Source organism: Plodia interpunctella, chromosome 21, assembly GCF_027563975.2.
Source record: "Plodia interpunctella isolate USDA-ARS_2022_Savannah chromosome 21, ilPloInte3.2, whole genome shotgun sequence".
In the NCBI taxonomy this organism is placed as follows: domain Eukaryota; kingdom Metazoa; phylum Arthropoda; class Insecta; order Lepidoptera; family Pyralidae; genus Plodia; species Plodia interpunctella.
Window position 1 is genome coordinate 6410675 of NC_071314.1, and position 27927 is coordinate 6438601.

General features: G+C 36.7%; 2 protein-coding genes across 2 annotated transcripts; both read left to right on the top strand.

Annotated features, from left to right (window-relative positions):
• Positions 1-1980: 1980 nt before the first annotated feature.
• On the top strand, positions 1981-18505 carry LOC128679164 (gustatory receptor for sugar taste 43a). The gene is made up of 11 exons (XM_053761218.1): positions 1981-2204; positions 10734-10846; positions 10968-11082; positions 11842-12035; positions 12606-12753; positions 13654-13809; positions 14463-14585; positions 14955-15140; positions 16213-16322; positions 17143-17307; positions 18260-18505. The coding sequence occupies exons 1-11, from the start codon at positions 2201-2203 to the stop codon at positions 18323-18325; spliced, it is 1380 nt and encodes a 459-aa protein (XP_053617193.1). The 5' UTR covers positions 1981-2200; the 3' UTR covers positions 18326-18505.
• Positions 18506-21429: 2924 nt separating this feature from the next.
• On the top strand, positions 21430-27309 carry LOC128679483 (putative gustatory receptor 28a). Its single transcript, XM_053761764.1, has 6 exons — positions 21430-21451; positions 23916-24011; positions 24683-24874; positions 25192-25313; positions 26578-26739; positions 27253-27309. Exons 1-6 carry the CDS (start codon positions 21430-21432, stop codon positions 27307-27309), a joined length of 651 nt encoding a protein of 216 aa, XP_053617739.1.
• Positions 27310-27927: the final 618 nt, after the last annotated feature.

A 27927-nucleotide genomic window follows, 5' to 3' on the forward strand; every position in this document is an offset into this window, starting at 1 on the left:
AATTATAATATATTTATATATTCATTTATACCAACAAAACAGTATCACGACAACACTCGGGCGACACATCTATATTGGTACGATACACACATACGCAGAAACCCAGATAAATATCAGTGAAAACAATTTCCTCATGGACCAAATGTTATGTGTGACTAGGTGTGTTCCTAAACGCGCAAATAACTGTGCCGATTTCGAGCGAACCCAGGACTTCCAAACACACGTTAAGGCGGGTCCGCTGCGCCATGTTTCGAACAGAACATTTGTTCAAAAACATAAATTACAACGATAAAATTGTATTTTGGCGCAGCGGAGACGTCTTTACGAATGTCATGTCGTCGCCATGTCGTCAAAAACACAGAACGTACCTGTCCCCATGTCACCACATTAAATCGAACACACGACTTGTTGTCCCAAAGTCAGTAGGTAAACATACCAAATACAGGCGTAGGCTTCGTATTACATAAATCAAAATTATCGGATAATTTTTTAACATGCTAAAGAAAAATATGATGCTATAACAAGTATATAAATACAGCCCTAGAATTAAAAACATCGTGGGTAAACATTATGTAAACATTTGACATAACAAAGTTACTATTTGTCACTGGCCAGTAAGAAAACATAAAAGTATTCAAAACGACCATGTCCAAAAGAAAAATATTGTTTATGTGCGCATATTTATTTTGTGTGTTGTGACGTCGAATCGTCCGCGGCTACCAGCTGCCTACCAACCCCGGCCCGCCGTCTACCAGCTACCTACCAGCCCCGGCCCGCTGCCTACTAGTTGCCAGCCCCAACTTCAGCCGCCAGCGTCATGCCTTCGTGCTGCCAGCTTCAGCTTCCGTTGCGGAGAAGCTAGCTGCGGCTAGGGGAAATTCTGGCCTAACGGGGAACGTCGTGTCGTCCACGGCTACCAGAGCCCGCTGCCTCGCCGCCGCCGCCCGCAGTCCGCGCCGTGGTTGGAGTCTCTTTCATCTGGGACCCTGCAGCTTGCTTGTTAAGTGGCTGTTTTACTAAAAGGCTGATGACGAGATCTCATGACTTGTAGTCACTCACGACCTCTATCTATCCTCTGTAAGTATGTACTAAATTTTCTCGTGTATTAAATATTGTTTTTTAAAATGTTCTTCAACGCTATAATTTGTAAGTATGTGTGCTATAATCTAGTGTAATATCAAGACGCGTGGTTGCCACGTAACGTTTGTGTGGCCTTAAAAAAAATCTATGTTATAGGAGGGGGGGGGGGAGCCCGCCCTCGTAAGCGATTTCGCCGCTTAGGTCCTGCCGCTACCTACTCAGATTCCTGAAGGTTTACATGTATGATTTATTATGGTATTACCTTAGCGAATCCGAGACGGGTCGTCAGTTGTAAATAAGTTATTATAATAAATTACTGTCATTTTACAGCCGGCCTCCTGCCTGACGTCAACTCCTGACGTCAAATACCTATCGATATTCTTGGGAGGATACTCAATTATGAGTTCTACTGCCATTCTATTTTACTACCCAAAGATTGGATGGAACGATGGAACAGATTACTTGGCTATGTTGATATTTTTTTTGTTATTCTTTACGAGCAATAAAGATATATCGTTTTTCATTTGATAAATTTTCATAAAGTAACAGACAGTTTGATCTGAGATTTGTAAATTGATGGTAAATGATGACATGACAATTACTCATTTCATATCCACCTAGGTCTACCAGGGGTCTACCATGCAACATGAAAGACGTTGCACGTCATTGCGTCCACACGTTCTCTCTTTTTCACACGATGCGTACCCGATATGGGAAAAAGAGACTTTTATACGGCCGAGTAGCCGTTAGACGATAAAGAGAGACAGGATCGCAATATGTCGAATCGAAGTGAACGTGAAGTGAGGCGAGTACTTATGATATCACTGCAAATGTTCTTCTGAGATAACATGTAACGCTCCGGCGAAAATCCCGCCCAATCCGTCAGTTTTCCATCCGCCCGCCCAACACACACACGCCGCCTCAGTTATTTATGAATTATTCAATATAATTTCGATATTATTTTTAATGACATAAGCATAATTATTTTTAATGATAATTGTTAATTTAATTCAATTAAGAAACTATTCAGTGTAATGTTAAAAACGTGAATTTGTGACTTTATTTTTTTTTTTATTTTAATTTTTTTATTTATTTTGGTGTTTACGCAAGTGACAGAATTATGGGTGAGTTTTGTTCGTCAAGTGGTTTTAGAATTTTTTAACTAGTTACTAAAAGTTCTTTGCCATGACGTGTGCACTGAATTATTTTCACAATTTAACATTAAAATTTTGACACAAATTATGTTTATCAATGTGCGAAACTTATTATATCGCTAATATCAGACGGATTTCGATGGAATTTGGCTCAAGGATTAATATTACCTGTAATAGTAGATATGGTAATTTATATTTACATGCACTGCTGGGTATAGGGCTCCCTCTTTTCGCGCCATTTCCTAAGGTTATGTGCCAACCTCATCCATCGTTTTCTCGTGACCCAAACATAGTCATATCAATTGCGGCCAATAAAAAACAATGTCACTTCCGGGCTGTAGTTAGATGATATTGAATGAAAATAAATAAATTTATTTACAACTAATTGCAACCATGCAATACAAATATTATTTTGTATATGTTCACAAATCTCCGTTGTTTTACATAGTTCATCTGATCGTTTCTGGTTGCTTCCGTTGAGCATCGGAGTTCGCTTTCAAGCTTTTTCGTCTCCGTTGCGCACGGTCGTCGGTATCCTTATCTGTCAGATCATTGGCACGCATGTCATTGTTGACGACATCAAGCCAGCACTTCTTGGGTTTGCTCCTTCTACCAAGGCCAGCGGCATAGACCTTCTCCGACTTTTAATGAAAATGGAAAATAGTTTCTTTGTTTGCTTTTAAACTATTTATTGTGATGTCATAAGTCATCACCATACGTAAGTATATAAAAGTCAACAAATAACTAATAATGGAAATTTGTTTCAAAATTTTTGTTTTTATAATTTTATGCTTTTTAATCATCCGTACGTAGAACGGGAACGTGTGAAGATGACAGAGTGAGAGAGAGAGAGATAGAGTCACAGAGTGAGAGAGAGATAGAGAGAGACAGATAGAGTCGGGGCAGTTTATAAGTCTATTTATTTCTGATATCGTTCAAATATTTCGGATTTAAGCGTCAATGATATGTTTTGAGTGATGTTTGTTGAATGTTGTTTACACAAAACATTCTTGATCAGAAACTCTGATGGTATAGCAGAAATAGGTACCGAGATAATGTTATGATCTCGTGTGATTTGTAACCCCCTGACACAAACAGATGTGTAATGTTCGAAGATCTATCCACCATTCTCTTGGAATTATTCATTTTGTCCCTCTCTCTTTTCAGTAAGTATTAGAACACAAGACAATAACTATTCCGAGGCTGATCAGAATATAATATTTTTATTAATAATATCAACATCTACGGAACACTCGGTGCGCGACTCCAGCCCGTACTTAATTACATTTATTTTAACCATAACGTGTCTAAGGAAATGTTACTATTTCGTCACCGTTTCTTAATGGAATAGCTTTATCAATAACGTAAGATGTCTTGGACACACCCAGCCATCCAATTTTTTCACAAACATGTCACACGAAGGGAACGACGTACGTTTTCTATCTATAGGCACAAATCCATCGTATTATTTGTGAACACATGTCTGTAAATATATGTGAGGTTATACAGTTTCAGGTATATTATGGTCGATTACTATGCGCTAGCTATAATTTTGTGGCTTCGTCCGCTCATAACTACTTAGAAAGTCTATAAAATATAAATAACTACTTGGAAAAAAATATATTTTACTATTTGTTAGAAAAAAGGACACAGTATTTTTCATATAAAAATAAACATCCTGAAAACCTCATTCTCTCATCTGAGCGTATCCCCAGTTGCTTCCTTCGCCTTTGAGCGTCCGGCTTTAAATATATGTATAATATCGATAAGCAGGAAGCCGTATCAAAATTTAGTACAAAATATTGCACAAAAGGCCAAATTAGCATAAAAATCATAAAATATTATTTATTATTTTAAATTCCCATAAAAGATTTGCTTTGGTCAACTAATTTGTTATGTAATGCATTGTATTATAATATATATGTGTTGATGCTAGCTACATCATTTAATTACTAGAATCACGCCATATGGATTTAAAAATATTAACGTAGTTTTTAATTATGCATTTTTTTTTCAATAAAAGTTTATATAATAAATACACGCCATTACACTAATTTAACATTAATAATCGTAAAGGACAACCCCGAATCGTACCGAATATATATTTTTAATTATCATCAATTTCGAATATATAATATCGGAATGAATATAGTTGTCAATTCGACGAAGCTTGTTGCGAATGTTTTCACTCTATAAAGATTTGACGAAGCGTGTTGCAGATTAAATTCTGCAATGACGAAGCATATTGCTTATAAATATTTGTGAAGATACCTACACCAGCAAATTGTAGTTTTTGGTGAAATATAATTTTTTCGTAGATCTGAAAGAGCTTCTGGCCTAAGGGAATTATTAATGAGGGCACCCTCCCACTTTCTCTAAAAAGAACTCCTCGAATGCATTCTACCTATTTTGAACTATGGTGAACAGACATGGTGACATCAAGTAAATTTTTGAAAGAATGGCCAGACTTTTTAATTTTTGATTAAGAGCATAAAATAAAATCTCATGCGAAAGTAAATGCTCTAGATCAAAAAATTGAAATCTTCGTCTAATCAAATTTTTAAGTGGCAATTTGCCAAAATAAACAGGCGCGTACATACGAATATTAGAATGTTTATGATAGATAATATTGTTTTCAATTTCCTCGCATATGCATTCAAAATCAGAATACTCTGATATATATCATATAATAAAAGTTAAGTATATACCTTGACAATAAAGCGACATTTTCACCGTCGTCGTAACTATGCAAGATAGTTACCTACGGCCCGTCTGAAATGCTTCGCTTTCTTATCTTAGTGTTTAATCTACGATTTTCTAACAATTATGGTTTATCTGTTAATAAACTGAATAACAAGTCCGAAAGCAACTTGAAGTTCATGAATAACATTGGTTCGTTATCTGATTGACAACAAAAACAAGTTTACAACCAAAGGTTAAGAACTGACAATACGAACAATATATAACAGAAAACATGTGTCAAAAAATAGGAAAATACTTATTTGATGCTTATTTTTTTTCTTTCAATCGATATACCTAGCATATGATTACATATTAACTACTAGCTATACAATACTACACATTTTGATTATTTCCCGAAAACCACCTGAACATTTTTGACCACAAAAAGATCCGTTAGGTGGTTTTTAAATCTGTGTCATTCGGATTGGTGCGCTAAACGGCATACCTCAACAATCCAAATATTTTGTCTAATTACTGAGCAAGCAAACAGGCATGTGGACCATCTGATGGGAAGTGGTCATCGCAGCCTGAACAACTGGAATGCCAACGGTAACGGTAACACGCGAGCGCCGCTTCTGAAGGCTATATACTGAATAGAAAATAAATATTTACCTACTTACTTCTTTCACTCAGTCACCCCAAAGTGGATCTTGGCCTCCAAAACGAAAGAATGTTGTTGTGTCTGTTTTGCGCTATGGTTTGCCAGTTGACAATTTATTTTTCAATTTGCCAATTTATGCAGATCAACCTCAACATAGTCGCTTCAGCGACATCTGGAGCGCTCGACTGGGCAGCGACCTAACGTCGTATAAGGAATTGTATTCGTATTATACATACGCAAAAGCTAACATGAAATCAGTTAAGCCTAAGTCAAACCAGGGTGTTACTATGACGTAGAAGCTTTGCCCCTCCATGTCAATGACTTAATAAAGCAAATAGAGGCTTGTACTACAACAAAATCCAAAGCAACTTGAAATACAGCGCAATGCTCACGCGATAAGATTGAAATTCAAATGAAACCTCCTCAAATGCAAAAGAAAATATTTTTATACAATCAGAACTGAATACCACGCCACCAAGCACGATAATTTCAATGACCGCGATTCAACAAGCAGTATTACACAGTCTACTGACAGCATATATCCAAATGCAATATATGGGTTGCGTTTTAGTATCTTTCTCTTTATCTTTCATATTTACGTATACCCATCGGATTTCATTTCCGGTTGCGTTGGGGGTTCTAAAGCTGCGAAGCCGACGGTCAGCGTAAAAATACCTGAAATTAAAATTAAAAAAAAAACTTTTTTTTCTCGGCATCTCCCAACACCGGTCCGGTCTGTTAAAATAATTAAAATCATTTGTGCTGGTGCAAAAGAACATACTGCACCTACAATCTACACCTTTCGTTATTCCATAAATTGTATGTAATATGTGTATTGTGGAATGCTTTTAAGTCGTAAATACTATAACCACACCAATTTGTTAAGATAATGCAAGCTTGGTAACGTATGAGGTGTTTTCCTGCAACTCTGATTGGTTTGAACGATGATGGGTTTACAATTAGGATAATAATAAAGTCTAAATTAAATAAATAAATAAATATATTATGACAAATCACACAGATTGAGCTAGCCCCAAAGTAAGTTCGATACTTGTGTTATGGGATACTAACTCAACGATATTATATTTTATAACGCATACAAATATAGATAAACATCCCAGACCCGGGCCAATCAGAAAAAGATCATTTTCCATCATGACCCGACCGGGGATCGAACCCGGGACCTCTCGGTTCAGAGGCGAGGACTTTACCACTGCGCCACCGAGGTCGTCAAATTTCCTACCAGCTGTGGCAGACTGACAACTCTGATTGGTTTGAACGATGATGGGTTTACAATTAAGATAATAATAAAGTCTAAATTTCCTACCAGCTGTGGCCGCAGCTCTGCCCCTATACTTATATAGACACTATGTTACCGGTTGATAATGCAATAACAAGTGAGTGTTTAGTTTTAATCAAATTATTTACGTTTATATCAAGATTCTCAAAACTCTCATATGATTGTCTTCCCGGTTGCTTTCTCAGCCGTAAAGCGTTTTAGCCGCAAGGTTCGCTATCTTAACTTACTTCTCTGGAATCATTAGTAGTCACATAATTCGCACACATATCCTTGTTACTTATCAAGCCATCTTTTTGTGCCTCTTCTATCAGTCCCGGGTGGGATCGGCATGGTCAGGTTTTCTACGTAACTTGTTGGTTTACATGTGGTTTACACAAAAACACTATGTGATTACTATGTGGGAATAATATGGACAAAGTTTCGATGAATACTTATTTAAGTTATTTTTTTGTCGACCGTACAACACTCTGTGGGTGTGACTGTAGTCGTTCATAGCTTTCCATCAATTACATACCAATTACTGTCCAAATAGTCCAAATTACTTACGATTTGTTTTGTTTCAAGCCTAATTTGTGAGCAAACAACATTAGGAAATATGACTTGATGTCTTCATACTGTCAGTAGTTATTTTCTCATAATTTAGAATTTCAAACACATCGAAAAGAAGAATCGAAATTCATTCGGAGATTAGACCTTATAGCAATCGAAATAAATTTAAGATCTACTAAATCTACTACTAGGATCGTTAAAATTAAAGAACATTTTTTATTACCTTCTAATATTGTACACATACATATATACAGTATCACGTCTTTATACTTTACGGGACTAGGGACTAGACTGAGGTTCTATCAACTCCAAGAGTTGCGAATCTCGATGGCCACATTTAGCTAAATGACATTCACAGCTGTATGTGCTTGAAAACATCTCCATGAAGAAATATATTGTAACGAAAATGAAGATTTCTATGTGTTATATTAAGTTTGAATAAAGACTTAGAAATTAAAGAGTATCCTCTAAAAACCCCGGAAAACATTAGGGGTATGAGACATTAAAGATATTTTCAAAATTTTGTACATCTTCAAGCTTCGTTTTGATGAACTGTGTGTCACCGTAATCGAAGAAAATACCTGTAATGACTAGATTTAAGAAGTTATAATGACTTATAGTTATTGTAGCAAATGACATTTCCTTCAGTCATCGGACTGGCGTATACAGCGATAGGTCATCGTGATGTTGATCATTTCATGCAATGGAAATCAAAAGTGTATTACAAAAATATAATTTGATGCCTAAACCTATTTGCATTAGAGCAGCTAGAGGTAAAAATATACTGTTTATTTTATTAGTTTTGTAAATTGTAATATTGTAGCACATAATGATGTTTATTGCTTTTTTTGATTAATTTAAATTTTCCAAGTATTTAAATAATAATCTTTTTATTTTAAACGCAATAGAATTGAAAAAATTGTCTTGATAATTGATAATGTTATTACTCATATGATAGATGCTCATTCATCATATTTGATGCCCATGCCCACTTGAGTATCAATTTCAAGTTAGTAATTTACATAATTGGGCAACCCTAATAGCATGTTGATTTGATTTTAATGTGTGAATAATTTCTTAAAAATCATGAAGTGTTTTACATAGTTAGACCTGAGGATATTTAGCGATATTTAGTGGCAACGAAGTCATAAAGTGATGCATTTAGGTGACTTGAATAAAGTCTCACACTGTAGTGCTAGTAAATAACATATTTGATACGATTAAGATGTAGAAATTTAGGTACACTATCTATTTCCATCCCCGCATATTTCCGGTTGCATTGACAGCCTAAAAATACTTCATTGGAAATGCTATTGCTGCTTATCAGAAACAAGTGTTGGCTTATGAAGTTCACTTGTACATGAGTCAGATACACGAGACACACGAGTAGGTAATTGAAATGGAGTAATCAGCTTCGCAGGATGGCCCTGGAAGCCTGTTGCCAGAGGCTTGGAACGGACATAGCAAGATACTCTACAGAGAAATCTATGGAGCTTGGAAAAGAGGAGGATTTGATTTTAATAAAGGTACTTATATGGACAATGAATATTAAAGGTTGGCGCATGGACATGTAAAGTATATACTTTATACGTGCGTTTTAAGTAATTAATTACCACGTTTTAAGTTTATTTGTTGTACTTTTTCATTGTATTTTGTGCAAGTTTCAATAAAATGAATAGATCTTCACAAATGCTTTCTGCAACATATTATGCATGTTTCTGAAAGCATTTGTGAAGATCACGTCATCACAGAAATTCGTCCGCAACAAGCTTCGTCTGATAATGAAATATTGCAATATTTTTGATGAAGCGTGTTGCGCTTTATCAAAACGTTGCCAACATTAACATTGAAATCTTCTTTTATCTGTGTGTCAATCACATTTTACTTCACATCAGACAAGTTTATTTGTTAGACAAATTAAAAATCCCCTTTCGATATTCATTTCAACACTCGGGATAAAGTTATCTTTGACACAAAAAAAATTAAAATCGGTTCATCCGTTTGGGAGCTACCTACGATGTCAGGCAGATACACAGACAGACACGTTCAACTTATTACATCCATCTTTTTGCGTCGGGGGTTAAAAAATAAAATATTATAGACTAATATCATTATGACTGGTACGCGGACATATGACTGTATCGAGTTTGTTTATCTGAGCTCCGAGGCTCAACGACTGAAGAAGACAACGGGAAAATGGTCAGACGGGATATTAAAAATGCATTATAAAACATGACGCGCGACACTGTTTCATTATCAAGAGCATTATGCATTCACCGAATTCACCGAATGGTGTTTTCCAACGTGTCGGCTAATCAAAAGATAGTGCGAGTGGACTCAAGTGTTTATTGGTTTTAGTATCGTAATAACATTTATTGTTTTTTATTATCCACGCCCGCCACCCGCGAATCGGCACTTACACCTGTCGATAAGTGGCAGCTGATTTAGGCAAAATGTTTTTTCGTGTTTTAATAAAATGAAACTAATAATCTAATGAACAGATTTAGTTGAAATTTTGTGCACAGGTAGGTAGAAAATGATCCGAAATAAGCTAAGCTTTTTGCCCTAGATTCCCAACGAGTAATTTTTGGTACTACTTTGAAGTATGTAGCACAAACACATGTCCGGTAAAATACAATTCTGAAATAGTTGACACACAAAGAAAAGGGGAATAGTTTCACTCACGATGCTCTGTTTTTAGTACTAAGTACTTCTGATGATGTATCTTTACTGTCCAAGCTCAATTAAAAGTTATCTGTTCATAACAAGTTCAATAACAGAACTTATGTCATTGATTGATTGTGTTTCCAAGATGATGGAACACTCAAGTACTTTGTTCCTTTATTCATTCATTTATTACTCTACTAGCGACCCATCCCGGTTTTGCTCGTGTCACACAACCTTCTTCAGGAATGTCAGCTCTCGTCTTGTTAATGTAAAGTATATCTACAGTGGACGCGTTAATGTTCATATTTCAATAAACGCCATTTTGCCGGATTGTGCTATAGAGACAATTGGCACTTGATGATTGTGATTAATCAGATGATGATAATTATATATTAGGACAAATCACACAGATTGAGCTAGCCCCTAAGTAAGTTCGAAACTTATGGGATACAAATTCAACGATACTATATTTTATAACAAATACATATGTAGATAAACATCCAAGACCCGGGCCAATCAGAGAAAAGATCATTTTCCATCATGACCCGACCGGGGATCGAACCCAGGGCCTATCGGTTCAGAGGCAAGCACTTTACCATTGCGCCACCGATGTCGTCAAAATGACGGGTTCCTGTTTCAGGTACGGACACAACCACAGAGAGCACAGATAGTGACACCGTACCAGCGGCGAGCCATCCGGATCATGAAGCAACTCATTCTGTAGTCGGCGGAGCACACGCCTTTATTCTTAGGGTAAGAACAAACCATGGAGCCATGGCCAAACCGCCTACCCCACTCATCTGCCTCAGCCCCTCTTTTTAAATTTTAGCTAAAAAAATTTTTTTTCACCTCCAGAATTTTTATTTGGTTCCAGATATCAAGTTTCCTCGGGCTGGCTCCTCTGAGGTTCCAGGACCACAGCAATGGGTTCATGGTGTCGATATCAAACCCGATGTGTATATACAGTTACATACTAGTCACTGTTTTAGGTAAGTTTTATATTTGGTCTTATCTCATTGTTATTATTATAATCTGCACAATAAAAAATTAAGATTTTGTATGTTAGATGACGGTTTTCAAAGCTAAGCTATGTTTGGAAAATGTGAGTTTAGCCTAAACGCACATTTTCCAAACATATACTTAAAATAATCTCGATTAAATTCTCTTTGAAATAAAAATTAGATCCATATAGGTTTAGCCGTTTGGCTTATATTATACATACACAGACATGTTAAAGTTACGAGTTACAGGAGCTTTGTAGCGGAATCGAATATTGAGTTAACCTTTTATAGAAACGACATTAAAACTAAAAAAAGGAAATTTTCTGTATTTATTACGTTTAGACAAAAGTCGTACAACAAAAGATGTTCAAATTCAAATTCAAATCATTTATTTATTCAGAAATTAGACCTACACAGGCACTTTTTCTCGTCAATTTTTATATTTCACAAACACAAACTACTGGCATTTCGGAACGACCACTGCTGAGAAGAAATGCCGAAAGAAACTCATTTGAACAGTGTTGGTCCCTACCATACCAGATCGGCTTACCCTTATTGTTTCTTACAATGTGTTTTTTTTTTCTAATAATATATAAAAGTACATAATGTACATAGTCAAAAGGTATATCAAAACAGGTTATGATTGTGATCCGAGTGCTGATTATAATATGCGCCTTTGTAAGGTTATGCGTTAGTTACGAGTAAGCCTGTATAATAGGGATTAATAGATATTTCATCCCATTTCAGTTATAACGGCAATAATAGGCCATATATCAGAGATCTACGTAGGCGTCAAGCTGTCAGTTCGCATGTCATCTCCGATGTCGCAAGTGGTGTCTACATGTGACGTCATGATAGTCGTTGCTACAGCGTGCGCAGGAGTCTATGGAGCGCCCAGAAGAATGAGGAATATGCTTAAATTCATGGGCAGTGTAGCTTCGGTTTGTAACCTTTGATAAATATTATTTCCTAGCTTTTGTCCACGGCTACGCTCGCGTTTTTTCCAGGGATAAAAGATCCTCCATACTTCAAACTACATATAAGCAAAATTTCAAGAAGATTAGTTGAGTACATAGAGCATGAAGAGGTAACAAACAAACTTACTCTTTGCATTTATAATAATAGTAAGTATTAGTTAGGATACAAAACAAGTTGTGGCCCGGGGTTTCGCTCCTTGACTTCGCGAATTTCGGAATAAAAAGTACCCTATGTGTTATTCCAGGTTATATTCTACCCGTGTACTAAAAAAATCATAACAATTTTCACACATAGATTCGATAATATCAGTAATCGCATTTATGATATTAGCAGGATAAGACACGCCTACAGTGTTTACATATAAATTTTTATAGTAAAATATATACATATTTTAGGGTGAGTTGCACCAGTCAACTTTGACGTTAACATCTTGTTTAGAAAAAATTTCATACTTTTCGAACTTTTTTCTACGCAGGTTAAAGTCAACGTCAAAGTAGAATGGTGCAACCCATTCTCATTGTTTGAAATTACAGGTGGACAACAGCATAGGCGGGCGGTACTCCGTGGCTACAGAGCGCAAGCTCTGTGCAATCCTGCTCTCGATTTTGACCTTCTTCACAGTTCTCATTATAGACGATGTATGCTTCTATGCTATCCAAGCCAGGAAGGTCGACAGACAATGCAAGTTGATCCCAGAGCGTTTCGACCGCTGCAGTAGCGGCTGCACTGTTATTACGATCCGTCGAATTTTCTTGAGGAATTAATATGGAATTAGTAGGTACTGTGTACGGAGCGAGTGCCTACTAATCACATGGGTTTCCAAAATCAATCATTCATAAAATTGACATTACCACAGTAAAGATTAATTGTTTTAAAGACTGATAGAAAAACTAGTTCTTGGATTTGTTAAAATTTGAAAAATTTTAACAGACAGCGCGGCCGCATCGGTCGAAATGCTTTGAGAACCATACAAGTTGATCTTTTTAGGATTCCATGCCTCAGGTATTAATCCTAGTCACTTCGTCGTCCGCCTGTTTGTCCGTCTATCAAGTCCCTTTTTGTTAAGATTGCGTAGCAAATCAAGTTTTGGCTGTAAACTCGTCTCAATCAAACTTGTAAGTCGATTTTATCAAAAATCATGACCATTTTGCGATTTCACAAGGGAATTAAAAGATAATCTATACTTATAATAAAACTGTAACTGGACTATGTCTGTACTTAGGAGATATTTACGAAAAAAAATTGGAGAGGACTATTTAAGGTCTATAGTAATAAATAAATATATATAGGACAAATCACACATATTTAGTTAGCCCCAAAGTAAGTTCTTGAGAGAATTGTGTTATGGGACAATAACTCAACGATACTATATTTTATAACAAGTACCTAGGTTTGTACAATATGCATAGATAAATATCCAGGTCAATCTTAAAAATATCATTTTCCATTGTGACCTGACCGGGGATCGAACCCCGCTTCTAGTGTTGCATGCATGAAATATGGGAAAAAGTGAAATAGCAATATACATGAAATTAGGGGAAGAAGTGGAATAGCAATATAACATCTATTTCCTGGTTCCAGGGTCCGTGGTGATAAACTACAGTACATACTACATCCTGTGGTATGTGGTGATGATCTTGGAACTCCAGTTCGCCTTCACAGCGCTGTCCATACGAGCGCGGTTCCAAGCTGTTAATGATGCTCTAGCGCTAACTGCCAAGAATGTCTCTGTTCCCTGTAAGTTGAAGTAAACTTAAGCATTCTATTTTTATCCTTGCTAATATTATGTGAAGTTTGTTGACTGGGCTGCGATGCATGGGACTGGATATGCTACTGGAAAAAGAACGCTCAGATGAGAGAGCAGTAACTTCGTTACCTTTTAACGCTTCATCCACTCAACTATTCTTTTACAAAATTTGCATGCGTGTACGGAAAATACCTTATGTTACTTAGAACGCTGCTTAGGTAGTTATATGCTCCTAATAAAGGTATTGTGTAAAACATAAAAACTCAGAAAAATATGGGGAGAGCGATCACCTGTCTGGGGCCTGTCTGTGTCCAGAAAATAAAAATAAACAACAATCGTGAGAAATCCACAAAAATCACTAAAACAAGAATGTATTTTTCACCAATGACCAGCCTAAATCTTTGTGGAGACGAAATCGTTGCGCACTAAATTAGCTCGGCTCTAATTAGGCGTAGGGGTTTATTTTATTGCAATCTGTTTGTCCAAGACGTTAAACAATAGCATTGAGATATTTATAGTTGGTCCACTCCAAAAATCTCGATTTTATTGCGTTATGTCCACAAGTCAAGTCGCAAGTGATTTCTTCTTTAATTAAATAGAAGTTAAGCCATAGGTAGGTAATCTTCGCCGTTCTTGTTTTCAGTAGAGAGCTCTACAGAGCTAAACATCTACGCGATTCGTGTAGCCCCGGCCGACTCCCGCGCCAACGTCAGTTTGCTCATGGAGCCTGTGCCGGAGAAGGACGCTGTCATCATCAAAAAAGCTGGTAATAAACAGTTCATTTACTCACTTGTATTTTTCATTAAACTTTTTACATCGACTGAGAATAAACATTAATGAAAATCAATACTGTATGTCTGCGTAAGACCTCGCTTATTTGTCTTTCATTAAATCTAATTCCAACTGTCACAATCCTTTTGCAATGTTCATGAATACAAGCATATTTTCGTAGAATTTCAAGAAGCTCAGACTACACGCAAATAATTTATTCGGCCGAACTGGCATGGTCTCGATATCTGTCCCGGTTAGGCAGGGACGATGCCAAAATTTTTAATCGCAATATTGTTTTCAAAATTAGTTATAAGCATGTATGACATCTGTAACAAAACCATTCAAATGTTTATTATCATTCCAGCGAATGGCGATCCCCGTCTCATAGTGTCTCCAAGCGACGCTGTTCACCGCTTGTCTACCCTCCACGGTTCACTCTGCGAAGTAGTACAGTGCATTGATGAGAACTACGGAGTACCGCTTGTAGTAGTTCTCATATCTACATTACTACATCTGATTGTGACTCCGTACTTCCTTATCATGGAAATTAGTGAGTATACATAAAAAAATATATAAATACATGTTCACATATACCCGTGGTTGATGGCGACATGACCTCAACTTTTTGAAAAATTGACAGACTGCTTTGGGTCATGACGGGTGAAAAAGTAAGGACCTTTTTCCAGCAGTGGGACACGTCATCTACAGCTTAAATAAAACTGAAATGTTTCTTATAACTAAGACAACTCACAACATATTGTGACAAATCTACTTGCTCCACAATCAGCAATCCACTACCGAGCTTGAAAACCTATATTTCGATTAACGGTGCGTTTAAATTCAAGTCTAATGTATTTTACTTTCATCGCTGTGACAATGAATTGGCAGAATGCTCTCAATTACGCAGGCCTCCATAGTGTCACTCCAGCGATATCTCTCGATCGACTAATAGATTATTATGTAATATAGGTATATGAAATGAAAAATTTAAAAAGTTTACTTCCTCCATAAATCTTGTACATTTAATATGTGTGATTTGACAAAAGGTGGACTGGAGCGAAAGCTAGGCAAATACCTGGTATTTCAGGACTTCAGCACACTCAGTTACGATTTATATTGATGACATACAAAGTGGTTTAGGTGAGCCGAAAGGATAGAAAAGGGAACCGTGATTTGACAAAGGGTGGACTGGAGCCAAAGCTAGGAAAAGACTTTGTATTTCAGGACTTCAGGACACTCAGTCACGATTTACATTGATGGCATTAGGTACAAATGGAAAGCGTGATTTAGGTGAGCCGAAAGTGAACCGGGGGTGCGTTCAGGAAGGTTCCGGTGAAGGAAAACATCGTGAGGAAACCTGCACACTGGTTGATTCTTATTAACTTGTGTGTGAACTTGAGAAGGCAATGGCAAACCACTCCAGTAACAATGACAAGAAAGTTATTGTGTGTGTTTCATTCTGTTAGAAATGAAAGATTTGTGGACTTAGGTAGGTACAACCAGGTATCGGTAACACATTCCACGTAATAACCACGACCCTCAGCCATGAAGAATACTACTATGAAGTCAGGAAGGTTACCGTGAGGTATTCTATTTACCCCTGATATCAGTATTGTTTGCAGTTGTGTCAACACACAGGATACACTTCCTGGTGCTTCAGTTCCTGTGGTGCGCCACTCACATGATGAGGCTCATCGTGGTCGTCGAGCCGTGTCACTATACTATATTTGAGGTTTGTATAATTAGCTAAAATCTCTCTTTCATCTCTGTATGTTCTTGGTTACGTTCTGGCCTGGGCTGTGCCGGGATCAGCGTTAAAAAATACCTTAAAATGTTGAAGTTTCACATCCAGCCATAACGGTTGGCGCTTAACAGTCCATTTTATAAGTAACTTCTTGCTGCGTAGTACAACGCAGGAAGAAGTTACTTATAAAGTGGACAGTGCCTCCTTTAATCCTTTCTTGAAAGCCTCAATGTTGAAATTTAATGTTTAATAAAACAGAAATTGGGGCTTTCAAGAAAGGTGGAAAGGAGTCTATCGCTTTCTTAAAAAGTCGACAATGCAGCAGTGACCCGCATCGGGTTTCCGGTATCCATGGGCTGCGGTGTTTGCTTACATCTGCATTGCTCATGCTGCATTCTCGTTTGCCCACTAAACAATAAAAAAACCAGCCGCTATTGTTGCCTATCAGGCACTCGTACGACATCCACGGGAAACCAAAAGACCCAAGTTCGAATCCTACTCGTATCACATGAGATTGTATACCAATCTGACTCATGTGTAGTAGTTTTCATAGGCCACTTGCTTCTGCTGAAGGAAAACATCGTGAAACCTGCACACTTAGTTGACTATTCTCTTTCCTAATGTGTATGTGTGTATACATATACTTGTTTCTAGAAGGTGATACAGTCTTAAAACTCATGTTAGAGTCCTTTAGGCGACTAGAATGAAATTGGACACCACACCCCAAGTAATTTGAGCTGATATCAACATAATATTCATCAAAAAGCATTAAATTACAGCTAATGGTGAGAACTTTATTTAATTTCAGGGCAGGAGAACACAAAGTCTCGTCTGTCGTCTGCTGATGGCGTCTCCAATCGCGAACACCACATTGCCGACCAGGCTGGAGTTGTTCTCCAGGCAGCTCATGCTGCAGACCACGTGCTATGCACCCATGGGCATGTGTACCTTGGACAGACCACTCATTGCTTCTGTAAGAGACATTTCTCTTACTTTTTATTTGCTTACTTTGCACTCCGCGAGCGCCGGCAGAAGTGAAAACTTGAATATTAACGTTGTGCATTTTTGCCATCTTACGAATGTTTCGATCAGGGGCGAAGTGCGGATTTGCATTTTCACTTCTCATCATCGAATCGATTCGAAGTGTGACTCAGCGGACCAATGACATTGCAGTGTGTTGTCGTTGCGTCACAATGGCGCAATGTGATTTGTTCGCTGTGTTTCATTTCGAATTGATTCGATGGTGAGAAGTGAAATCGATGAGAAGTGACGCGAGTTTAACATGTTATACACATCATAAAAAGTGCACAATGTCGCTAAGTGGTTTTCACGTCAAAAATCCACTTCATTGGTACTTAGTATATAGTATCAACTTCTCATCGCATTACTGCATATTTTCCGTGACACGTTGAATGCAATAACATCGTATTAATAGGCTTGGCGACAATAATAACTACCGATAAGATAGAATTAGGATACTAGGATACATAATTTACTTTGTTTGTTACCTCGTCACACATTATCAACCCAAACAATCTTCTTGAAATAAATAAATAATAAATAAATTAGGACAAATCACACAGATTGAGCTAGAACCAAAGTAAGTTCTAGACTTGTGTTATGGGATACTAACTCAACGATAGGTATTATATTTTATAACATATATAGATAAACATCCAAGACAAAGGCCAATCAGAAAAAGATAATTTTCCATCATGACCCGACCGGGGTCGAACCCGGGACCTCTCGGTTCAGAGGCAAGCACTTTACCACTACGCCACCGAGGATATATGTACATTGATGAACGTAGTAGATAGAGTACATTTCATCTCCGAAAATTTGCTGCTCCCATATTGAACTGACATTTGCTGACATTAAAAAAAAAAATATTTTTTTTTTTGTTTTTATTGTATTATTTGTTTCAGATATTGGGTGCAGTGACAACATACTTAGTGATACTGATACAGTTCCAGAGATACGACTCACTATAATGTCGGACACGTACAGTCTGCCACACATCAATCCACCCAAACTCATTGCAAACTCGCCCTTATTACCGCGGTATAGATATGGCCATGGTAACTTATAATGGGGTCAGTACATCTGACTATGTATATATAAAAAATTCAGGGCATTAATCTCATTGCGTACTATTGTATGCTGCAAGTCTATTAAAGTACTACAAAATCGAATGGGTTTTTTTTTCTTCTTCTTCTTTTCTCTAAATTAAATAACAAAAATTTAGAAATGGTGTGTAACAAATGATTTAAAATCGTATTCATTAAATTACCGTAGCCGCCGCCGTACCGTAGTGCAGTCAACAGCACATCAACCCACCCAAATTCATTGCAAACTCGCCACTATTACCGCGACATAGAGGTTCATACAGGGTAACTTGATGTGCTGTTGAGTGTACCACCTTAGAATAGGACCACTCCATCTTGACGTGGATGTCATACAAGGCGGCAAGAAACACATAGCCTAAGCACTTGATATGCAACAATATCATTCTTAAGGAGGATTGACGTCACCCTGCACCACCCAACACCGCTTGGCACCCATAATCGGCTTCCGACAAGGAAACTCCTCAACGGATTACTGCATTTTCCTGGTCAGCCTGGAAGTCTCTCAATAGACTCCGGGTGTATTAAGATTCCATGAATACCGAGACAACCGGGACTTTTCCAACCGTAGCCCGTGTGGCTGCTGCGGTGCCACCCATGGTTCATGTGGTAGCATATCCAAGCTGTCCAACATATTGCACGATGGAGGACTTAAACGAGGCCAACGATAGAACTATACCCCAGCCACATATTGATCGAAAATTGTGTGACAGACATTTCGATTCGATAAGAAGATTTAATAATATATTAGTTAATAATACTAACCAGCATTTCCATTTCAAAATCTACATTATTTGTGCTATCGAAACCCTAATCAACAAATTACATAGTGTGAAGGATAATTTTCCCACGAATCGGAGAAATTGTATGTTATTCATGATCGTTAATATAAACACTATCAAACTAAACAAAAACACAAAATAATTGGTGTGTACTAGAGCATACAACAGACGTGGAACAGGTACCTCACCCCGGTAAGTAATAACTATTAAAAAATGCAAGATATGATGATATATTTTTCATACACTTTTTTATTAAAATGTATATTTAGATAATAACCGAGAACAGCCTGATCTTACGCTTAAAAATTGTGCATAATAAAAATAATCCTTTTTATTAAAGAGTGGACAATATGAAGCAAAATATTCGTATAGTACCACGAAAATTTAGCAATGAAGAATTTGTCGTCGGCGGCGCTCATGCCTTTCTACTCAGGGTAATGTACTTATTGTAATTTGCGAATTCTTTCTATGTAGCAAAAACTAGATGTTGAAGGGAATCCACTTCACCATGTCAATATAGGCTTCATGAATCTTAACAATTCCAACTTTAATGTAAAATGAATGGACAGAAATAAGTCAGATGGGGAATTTTACGAGCGTTTGAACGCGGCGTGTCATTCGTGACTGACATTTTTTTAAAATTAAACATAAAATTAACATTGTACCAATACTTTAATTATTTATAAAATATAATAATTAAATTGATTACTGTGTATGGTACAATTTATTAAACACAAATGAGAGCCCGCGGCGACGTTCAAAACGCTCGTGAAATTCACCCAGATAAATATAACCATATATAGCTATTTTACTTTGGGGCTAGCTCAATCTGTGTGATTTGTCCTCATATGTTTATATATTTATATATTATTTATATATTTATATATTTATTGCGGACACGAGTGATTATTATCTGTAAGGAATGTATTTTTAGTCTATGGCAACATTTATGACATAGACTAAAAATACATTCCTTACTTAAAGATAAATCACTCGCGTCCGTGACACCTTATGATTACCATTCGTTACCATCAGTTCCCCTTCAGGCTGAGTGACCCGCTGTCCCCAACATTAACATAAACAGCCCGATTTCGCTGTTATTAAGGGACTACGTACCCGAACACTAGCGCTACTATACATTTTTATCAACTTTTATTCCTTAGCGAAAAATAAAAACAATATTTTAACGGAGAAGAAAAATTTTAATAGAAAATGATATTACGGAAGTCTCAGTTGCACCAGTAAATGTTGTCTTTAACTTGAACCTCCGCAGAACAAGGCAAAATACCTACGCCATTTTATCTAATCAGCGGCGGCGCGCAAGTTTAAATTAACGTCATAACGTTAACTGGCACAACTGACCCTAAGGCGAAATAATTTTGATGAATGAGATCATTTTTTTTTTTGTTTGGTTAATTATACATATATATATATAAGTATATATATTTTTTCCTTTCATCAGCACTTGATCACAATCATAATATGTTTCAGTATACCTTTTGACCATGTACTTTATTATGTACTTAATGTTATATTACTGATAAAAAATTATACATAAATTTATATATAAAAAATGGTAAGCCCTTCTGGCATAATAGGGACCAACACTGTTTGAATGAGTTTCTTTCGGCATTTCTTCTCAGCAGTGGTCGTTCCGAAATGCTAGTAGTTTGTAGCTTTGGTAAACATCATTTAATTTAGATTATGACGTGAAAAAGTGCCTGTGAAGGCCTAATTTCTGAATAAATGATTTGATTTTGATTTTGATTTTGAGCTGTTTTCGTGTAATAATGAATATTTCAGGTGTCAAGTATCTTCGGCCTGGCTCCGCTGAGGTTCCAACCACAAGGCGATGGCTATGTTGTATCCATATCTATACCTATGTGCATATACAGTTACATATTAGTGATACTTATATGTAAGAAGTTTAAAAATCTTTTTCTTTTATACCCGATAGCTCTCCTCGTTCTGTCGTCGGGGGTTAAAAAATTTTGTAACCATCAACTGGCAATGTTAAAATTACGTTAATATTTTTATAGCAGGTATAGCAATTTATAGTGGATTAGAAAAGAAATCTCAAATGTCCGACAATCTACCAGACATGGTCCTGTATTACCTATGGGTTTCCCAAAACATCAAAGCTGCAGTGGGAGTATTTGCAGCACCTTTACGTATGAAGTGTATGTTCAAATGTATGAGGACAGTGGCTATGGTGAGTCAAATTGTCATACTTCATTATCGTATTTGCAAATATAATACAAAAATTCCGTATTGCATACTAGTGGCCCGTCCCGGCTTCGCTTGGGTACAAACACAATAAATACCTAAACCTACCTCAGGAAGCACACTATCTATTGGTGAAACCTCATGAAAATCTTTTTGAGTTTACGCGAACAGACAGACAAACGCGGCGGTGGATTTAGTTTTATAATTATGTAAGGATAAGGATGGTAGCCGCCCAATGGTATGGTACACGCCAATGTGAGAAAGAGAGAGATAGCCACTAAAAGCTATTTTCAGGTCGACCAAAACATCGACGTCCAATATTCACAGAAGAAAGAATACAGAATACGTTGGTGCCTCGTTGTCTTGAGCCTCATGCATTCTTTTCTTACGATCCACGATTTCGTGTCATCTATCGCTGCTGTGGTCGAAACGGATGTGGAGTTAAGTCAGAGACGATGTTGGTTGAACTGTTTTTTTTTTTTACCTCTTTCCGCGTTTATTCAATTCATTTACAACATTGTGGAATATAGACTACAGGTTAAGCAAAAAGCTTTACTGTACGGAAACACGGATACTCACATTTTTGTTTTATATGCTGCGCCCCGGTCCTTCGCTCCCGTGGAAATTTCGGGATAAAAAGTATCCTATGCATTATTCCAGTTAATTTTTCTAGTCGTGTACTAAATTTCATAATAATCGGCGTGAAGAGATAACAAACAAACTTACTTTCGAATTTATAATATTACTTGGGGTTTCAAACGTGCTTAAAAATCACGCTCGTACGCCGACGTGCACGTGTTGCCGTGGTATGCGTGCGTAGTCCGACTTTGCTATTTACCTATATCTCACCATCGAGTCGATTCATAGTGAGTCCCAGCCAACCAATCACAGTGCGCCATTGTGACGCAACGACAACAACACCGCAATGTGATTGGTTCGCTGCGTCTCATTTCGAATCGACTAAATAGTGAGAAGTAAAATGCAAAACTTCAACCTTCGACGAATTAAAATCAAAATCAAATCATTTATTCATAAATTAGGCCTTCACAGGCAATCTTTCACGTCATATTCTAAATTCAATGATATTTACCAAATCTACAAACTACTAGCATTTCGGAACGACCACTGCTGAGAAGAAATGCCGAAAGAAACTTATTCAAACAGTGTTGTACTATCATGCCAGAAAGGCTTACCATTTTTAAAATTTTTTATGAGTAATTTAACAATCTAAGTACACGAAGTATATGGTCAAAAGGTATACTGAATATATTATGATTGTGATCAAGTGCTGATGAAAAAAAAATTATAATCATATAATCAACCAAACGAAAAAAGTTTTAATAAGAGATCGAGCTGACCAGTTCCCCCCGGCAGCACCCGTTCAAGAGTTGACGCGTGAGTCAGCCATCGCGAAGCTCAACCACGAAACTTGACAGTATGTATATGCTTTTTTTATTGCAGATATAGAGTTGATCCACGATGGGATCTGCTTCTTGCTGCATCTCTTGACCGGAATACTGCAAATACAATTTATGTTCGCCACTATGACGGTGTATTCTCGTTTTAAAGCCATTAATCGAATTTTGACCACCTCTACCAGCCATTTCGCCATACCCTTTGGTAATAATTTAAAAAAACGCAATTTTCTTGCTCGTTACGCTTCATAATTTACATGGAAAATATTATTATCATATCGTCTCAGCCAACTATCCGACACCTGAGACACCCCATGATACGATCGATAAAAAATGATTGTATGAACCAAGAGTTGTTATTGTGCTATAGTAAGTTTTGAGTCCGTCTTCAGCACGTAACTGTACATCACACCCAGACTTACCGTTCCACCCTACTTATTAATTAGTACGAGTAGTGTATTCTAAGCTATTCGATCTTGTGCCAGCCGCTGAATTCCACAACTGTAAGGAGAAATTTCACCATTTATCTTGACGGTTGACTAAACTGACATTTTGACCGACCCAAACATAATTAACGGTAACACGGTTCAACAAATTTTATTGAAATTTTACACATTTTGGGATAAATAATAACATATTAAAGTAGTAACTACTATTTGCCTATTTTGTCTTAATATGTTTTTGCATGTTCCGATTTGCCTTGTGTGATGGACAATATAATGTATAACAACTGATGTAACCACAAAATCAAACCATTTAATCAGAAATTAGGCCTTCACAGACACTTTTTTTCACGTCATGTTCTGCCAATTCACATTTATGTAAATAAAGTATTAAGTACATTAAGTCTTTCATATAACTTCTTCCTGCGCTTTTCTATGGAATAATCTTCTACTCTGGAGCATGAATTCAACCGCTCCACAGACACACAAAGTATTAGATACTTTCTTATTTTTAAGCTTAATTTATATTAATGATGTGTGTTAGGATTCGCATTTCGCTATGATAGAAAGTCAGATATTTATTCTGTTTCAGCTGAGAAAGCAAACGATCTAAATACATTAAACGTGTACGCAGTTTTCGCGGCATATGCTGTTTCAGAACCAAACGTCATTGTAGTGCGAGAGAGTGGTGAGATTTAGCGTTCTAAGATTTGTTGTTGACTATTTGAGCAGAAACCGGGAAATACTGAGTACTGGCAAAAATACTGGGCGTAAACCCTACGTCTATGATTAGCCCTAATAACACGGTCGTGCATTTCCACGGCCAACACACAGTCTATACTAAGAACTGTATGTAAAAAAAAAAAAAGAAAAAGGAAAAGAAAAAATATTTGCTTACTTCGTTACTTTGTGGAACTATGTTTTTATATGTTTGTCATGTTGTGTGTACACGTTTTTAGGTCACAGTGTGGCTCGTAACTTTTATTATATATCTGTTTAAATTGATTGTAATCTGTTGTGGTGTATACCATTTATTAATCAAGATTAATAAATGAGTTAGAAAAAGAAATTGTCTTCATTGAAGATCAGTGCCAATTGGGGCATTTATTACACGCAACTTGAACTAACATGAGATGCGTTTAGAAAGATTCACAGCTAAGTAATAAATATATATAAATATGAAACAGCCAATGAAGTCTCCACAGGTAAAACAAAAATAGGACATTGAGAAATACAAGCAAGCACACCAAACATCACGTAAATTAAAAACAAAGAAAGATACAGTTTTTGAATTGGAAATAGTTGTAAGAATTGAAGTGTAAAACAATTAACTCATATTAGTGATACACTTTTCGGCAGGAACCGGTGTGCCTCGTCCATTATCGACAAAACCACTCACTGATACCGTGCAGCACATTGCTATAGTCCGAAACTCACTCTGCGAGGCCGTCCATTACATCAACATGAGTTATGGTCTTTCATTAGTCTTGTTGGTGAAGTCTTTACTGATCGAAGTAATTTTCGACTTGTACTTAGCTATTTTTGAAAGAAGTAAGTAATTTTCATACGTAATATTTAAGCGTCACTCTATGAAATATTTTTTGATAATTTTATAAGAGTAATTCTTTCGACCCATTCGTTGAGAGACAGAAAAAATATTGTTTTTATTTTTTTGATTATTTTTTATGGTACCCACTTTATACTACAAAAAAATAATCACGCTAAAATTCTCGTTGTAATTGTTTCATTTATAAATTCTTTATGTTTATCAACACAATTTTTCAGATGAATATCTGTTTTTTGAAAAGAATTTTTAGATTCTCAATTGTGAAAGACAAACAGATTAACTAAGATTTTTTTTATTACAGATAATCCAATTCCTCGCGGCTCTCCTATCGTTTACTTTGAATTCATGCAATTTGTTTGGTTCTCTCTACACTTTGTGTCTCTGTTTATTTTAGTAGATTCGAGCAACCGTACAACGGAAGAGGTAAAGTATAAAAAACTAGTATAAATGCATATTACATTGAAGCACAAAATCTACTGCACATTCATTAAAACAACGCTGATTTTGAAGAATAAATCTGGCAAGCAAATGAAATTTAGAATATCTATATAATTTATTTTTTCGGAGAGAGAGAGAAAGAGACAAAAAGGAAGTACCGCAATAATAATAACAAGACAACAAACTATTGCACAACGCTCATACATCACGCCAAAGGAATTCAACCCCTACCTACAAAGATCCACGACACGGAACTGTACGTCTTACTGTACGTCGTATATCTAGAACTTTATGTCTACCAAATTGATGTCTCACCGTGCTAACTAAATACCAAATTGATGTCTCACCGTGCTAAATAAATTTATCATGACACCTGACCGAAGAAACAATTTACTTATAATCACAAAGAACCGCATCACACGGCGCCGGAACAAAGACTGAGTTGTTGCAACATTCGCAACGTCCGTTTTATATCAACTCACACGACCACTTTTTATCGCATAAACTATTTTGTCCTATTGTTCTTTGGCATAACGATTTTGGCATAATAGGTGTCAGCATACATTATTCTTTTATCTATGTGTCTAAGGCATAGTTGATTTTTGGCATATTGGTAAATGTGGCATAATTAACTTTTAGGGTTAGGTTAGGTTAGTTATGGTTCAAATTGTAAATCATTATGCGTACGTTTAACTTTTAGGTTGAGTTAAAAAAAGGTTAGGTTAGTTATGGTTCAAATTGTTATGCGTAAGAACGTTATGCTTAAAAATCATTATGGCATAGTAAAAGTATGCCATGTCAAATTATGACATAAAATTGTATGCATAAAAATTGGGAACTGCGGGAAGGTTTATCAATTCACAGGTGGACAGCGACGGCTATAATTTTGTAATGAGCTGTTTATAATGTCGGTAGACTTTATTGTCTGTGAAATGACAATGAAGTTTTAACACTCTATTACATTTATATTCATTGTACATATTGCCTCCGTCTACTTTGGTAACTAAGCTTACGTAACCAGTTACAAGAGAAGATTTTCTTTCGCTGTTTGGTAACTAGTTGTGAAAGAAGATTTTTTTTTCCACTGTCGTAGACCAAATTCTTTACAGATGACACAAAAGCATTACAAATATCCTCAAAAATATAACATTGGTCACATACTCATATTACGACCTCTGAGCTTGGTGCGTACCGTGAAATTCCAATTGGAGTCAAATTACAGTCACGTTAATTTAATTGCTTTTCACAGGGCAATAAGACCGAGAGCATCATAAAACGTATGTTGCTAGAGTCCCCCCTCAGAGGGCCCCTCGCGTCCCGCCTGGAGCTGTTCTCGCGCCAGCTGATGCTGCAGCGCGTCGGGTACAGACCACTGGGGCTCTTCTCCCTCAACCGGACTCTTGTTGTTTCCGTAAGTAGATCGATATAATTCGAAAGTACAAATAGATGAATATGAACTGGCTCAGAGTGATTGGGAGGACCAATCCCAATTATAACAGAAAGAAGGTCGTACATCAATATTAGTTCGCCGCAACACCAGTCTGGCTGTAACAAGATGCGCGACGCACGTTTTTATTTTATAAAAATGTCTTTTTGCCATGCTTTTACTCTTGTATCAGAGATATATTGTTGCATCCATGGAATTAGTAGGTACTCCGTACAAGTACTTATTAAATCATGCTCCTTGGAGCAAATCAAGGAGAATAGACTGTATTATTCTCTTTGTGTCAAATCATGTCCGTGCAATGAACCCTCGTGATGCTCAGCCGAACCTGGTCCACCATCGTGCATTGATCGTGCTTATTATGATAATTGCATTGTCATGGAAATTAAAGCGACGTCGTGTAAATTCTCATCTCTGTGGGACAAATGGTAGAAGCTGAAATTTATCTTTGTTAAATTATTATTTTTTTCGTTTCCACAGATTCTTGGAATAATAATGACTTACCTGGTCATTCTACTGCAGTTTGAAAACAATTGAATTGATATAATTTGTTTATGTATGTCATAAATTTGTTTTAAATGCCTTTAACATTTTAAAATAATATTCACGCTTTACGGTTTTAAATAAAATATCTTCTATCACATAAAACATTTTTCAATGTGTTTTATTTCAGTACATAACATAGTAATGATTACCGACACTCAATGGCTGAGAGAGCAACCGAAAAAACTCTCAAATGAGAGAGATAAAACTCTCTCTTTCTCTGCTAGCATCAGCCATTACCCACATGCAAGGTACATTCCAATGGTATGAGTCAACCATAGATATCAAATATAAATAAAAAATGCATATAACTGAAACAGACTCTTTTGGTATATATTATATGTCCTGGGTGAAATGGTCTCCACCAGGACATATAGAATACTAATCAGATAAAGTAGGTATTCCAAACCCGTATGGGAGGACTGATCACCCGTCTAGTGCTCACACGCGCGTCCCCAAAAAACAATAATAATTGTATGTGTCGGTATGAGGTACAAAAAAGATACGGGGCACACAGGTTAAATCAATAATGACATGCTCGACTCAATGGGATTCTGGGGGTAAGACCAATTATCATGTTTAGCTATCAGGATGAAGGTATTTGGTAACATT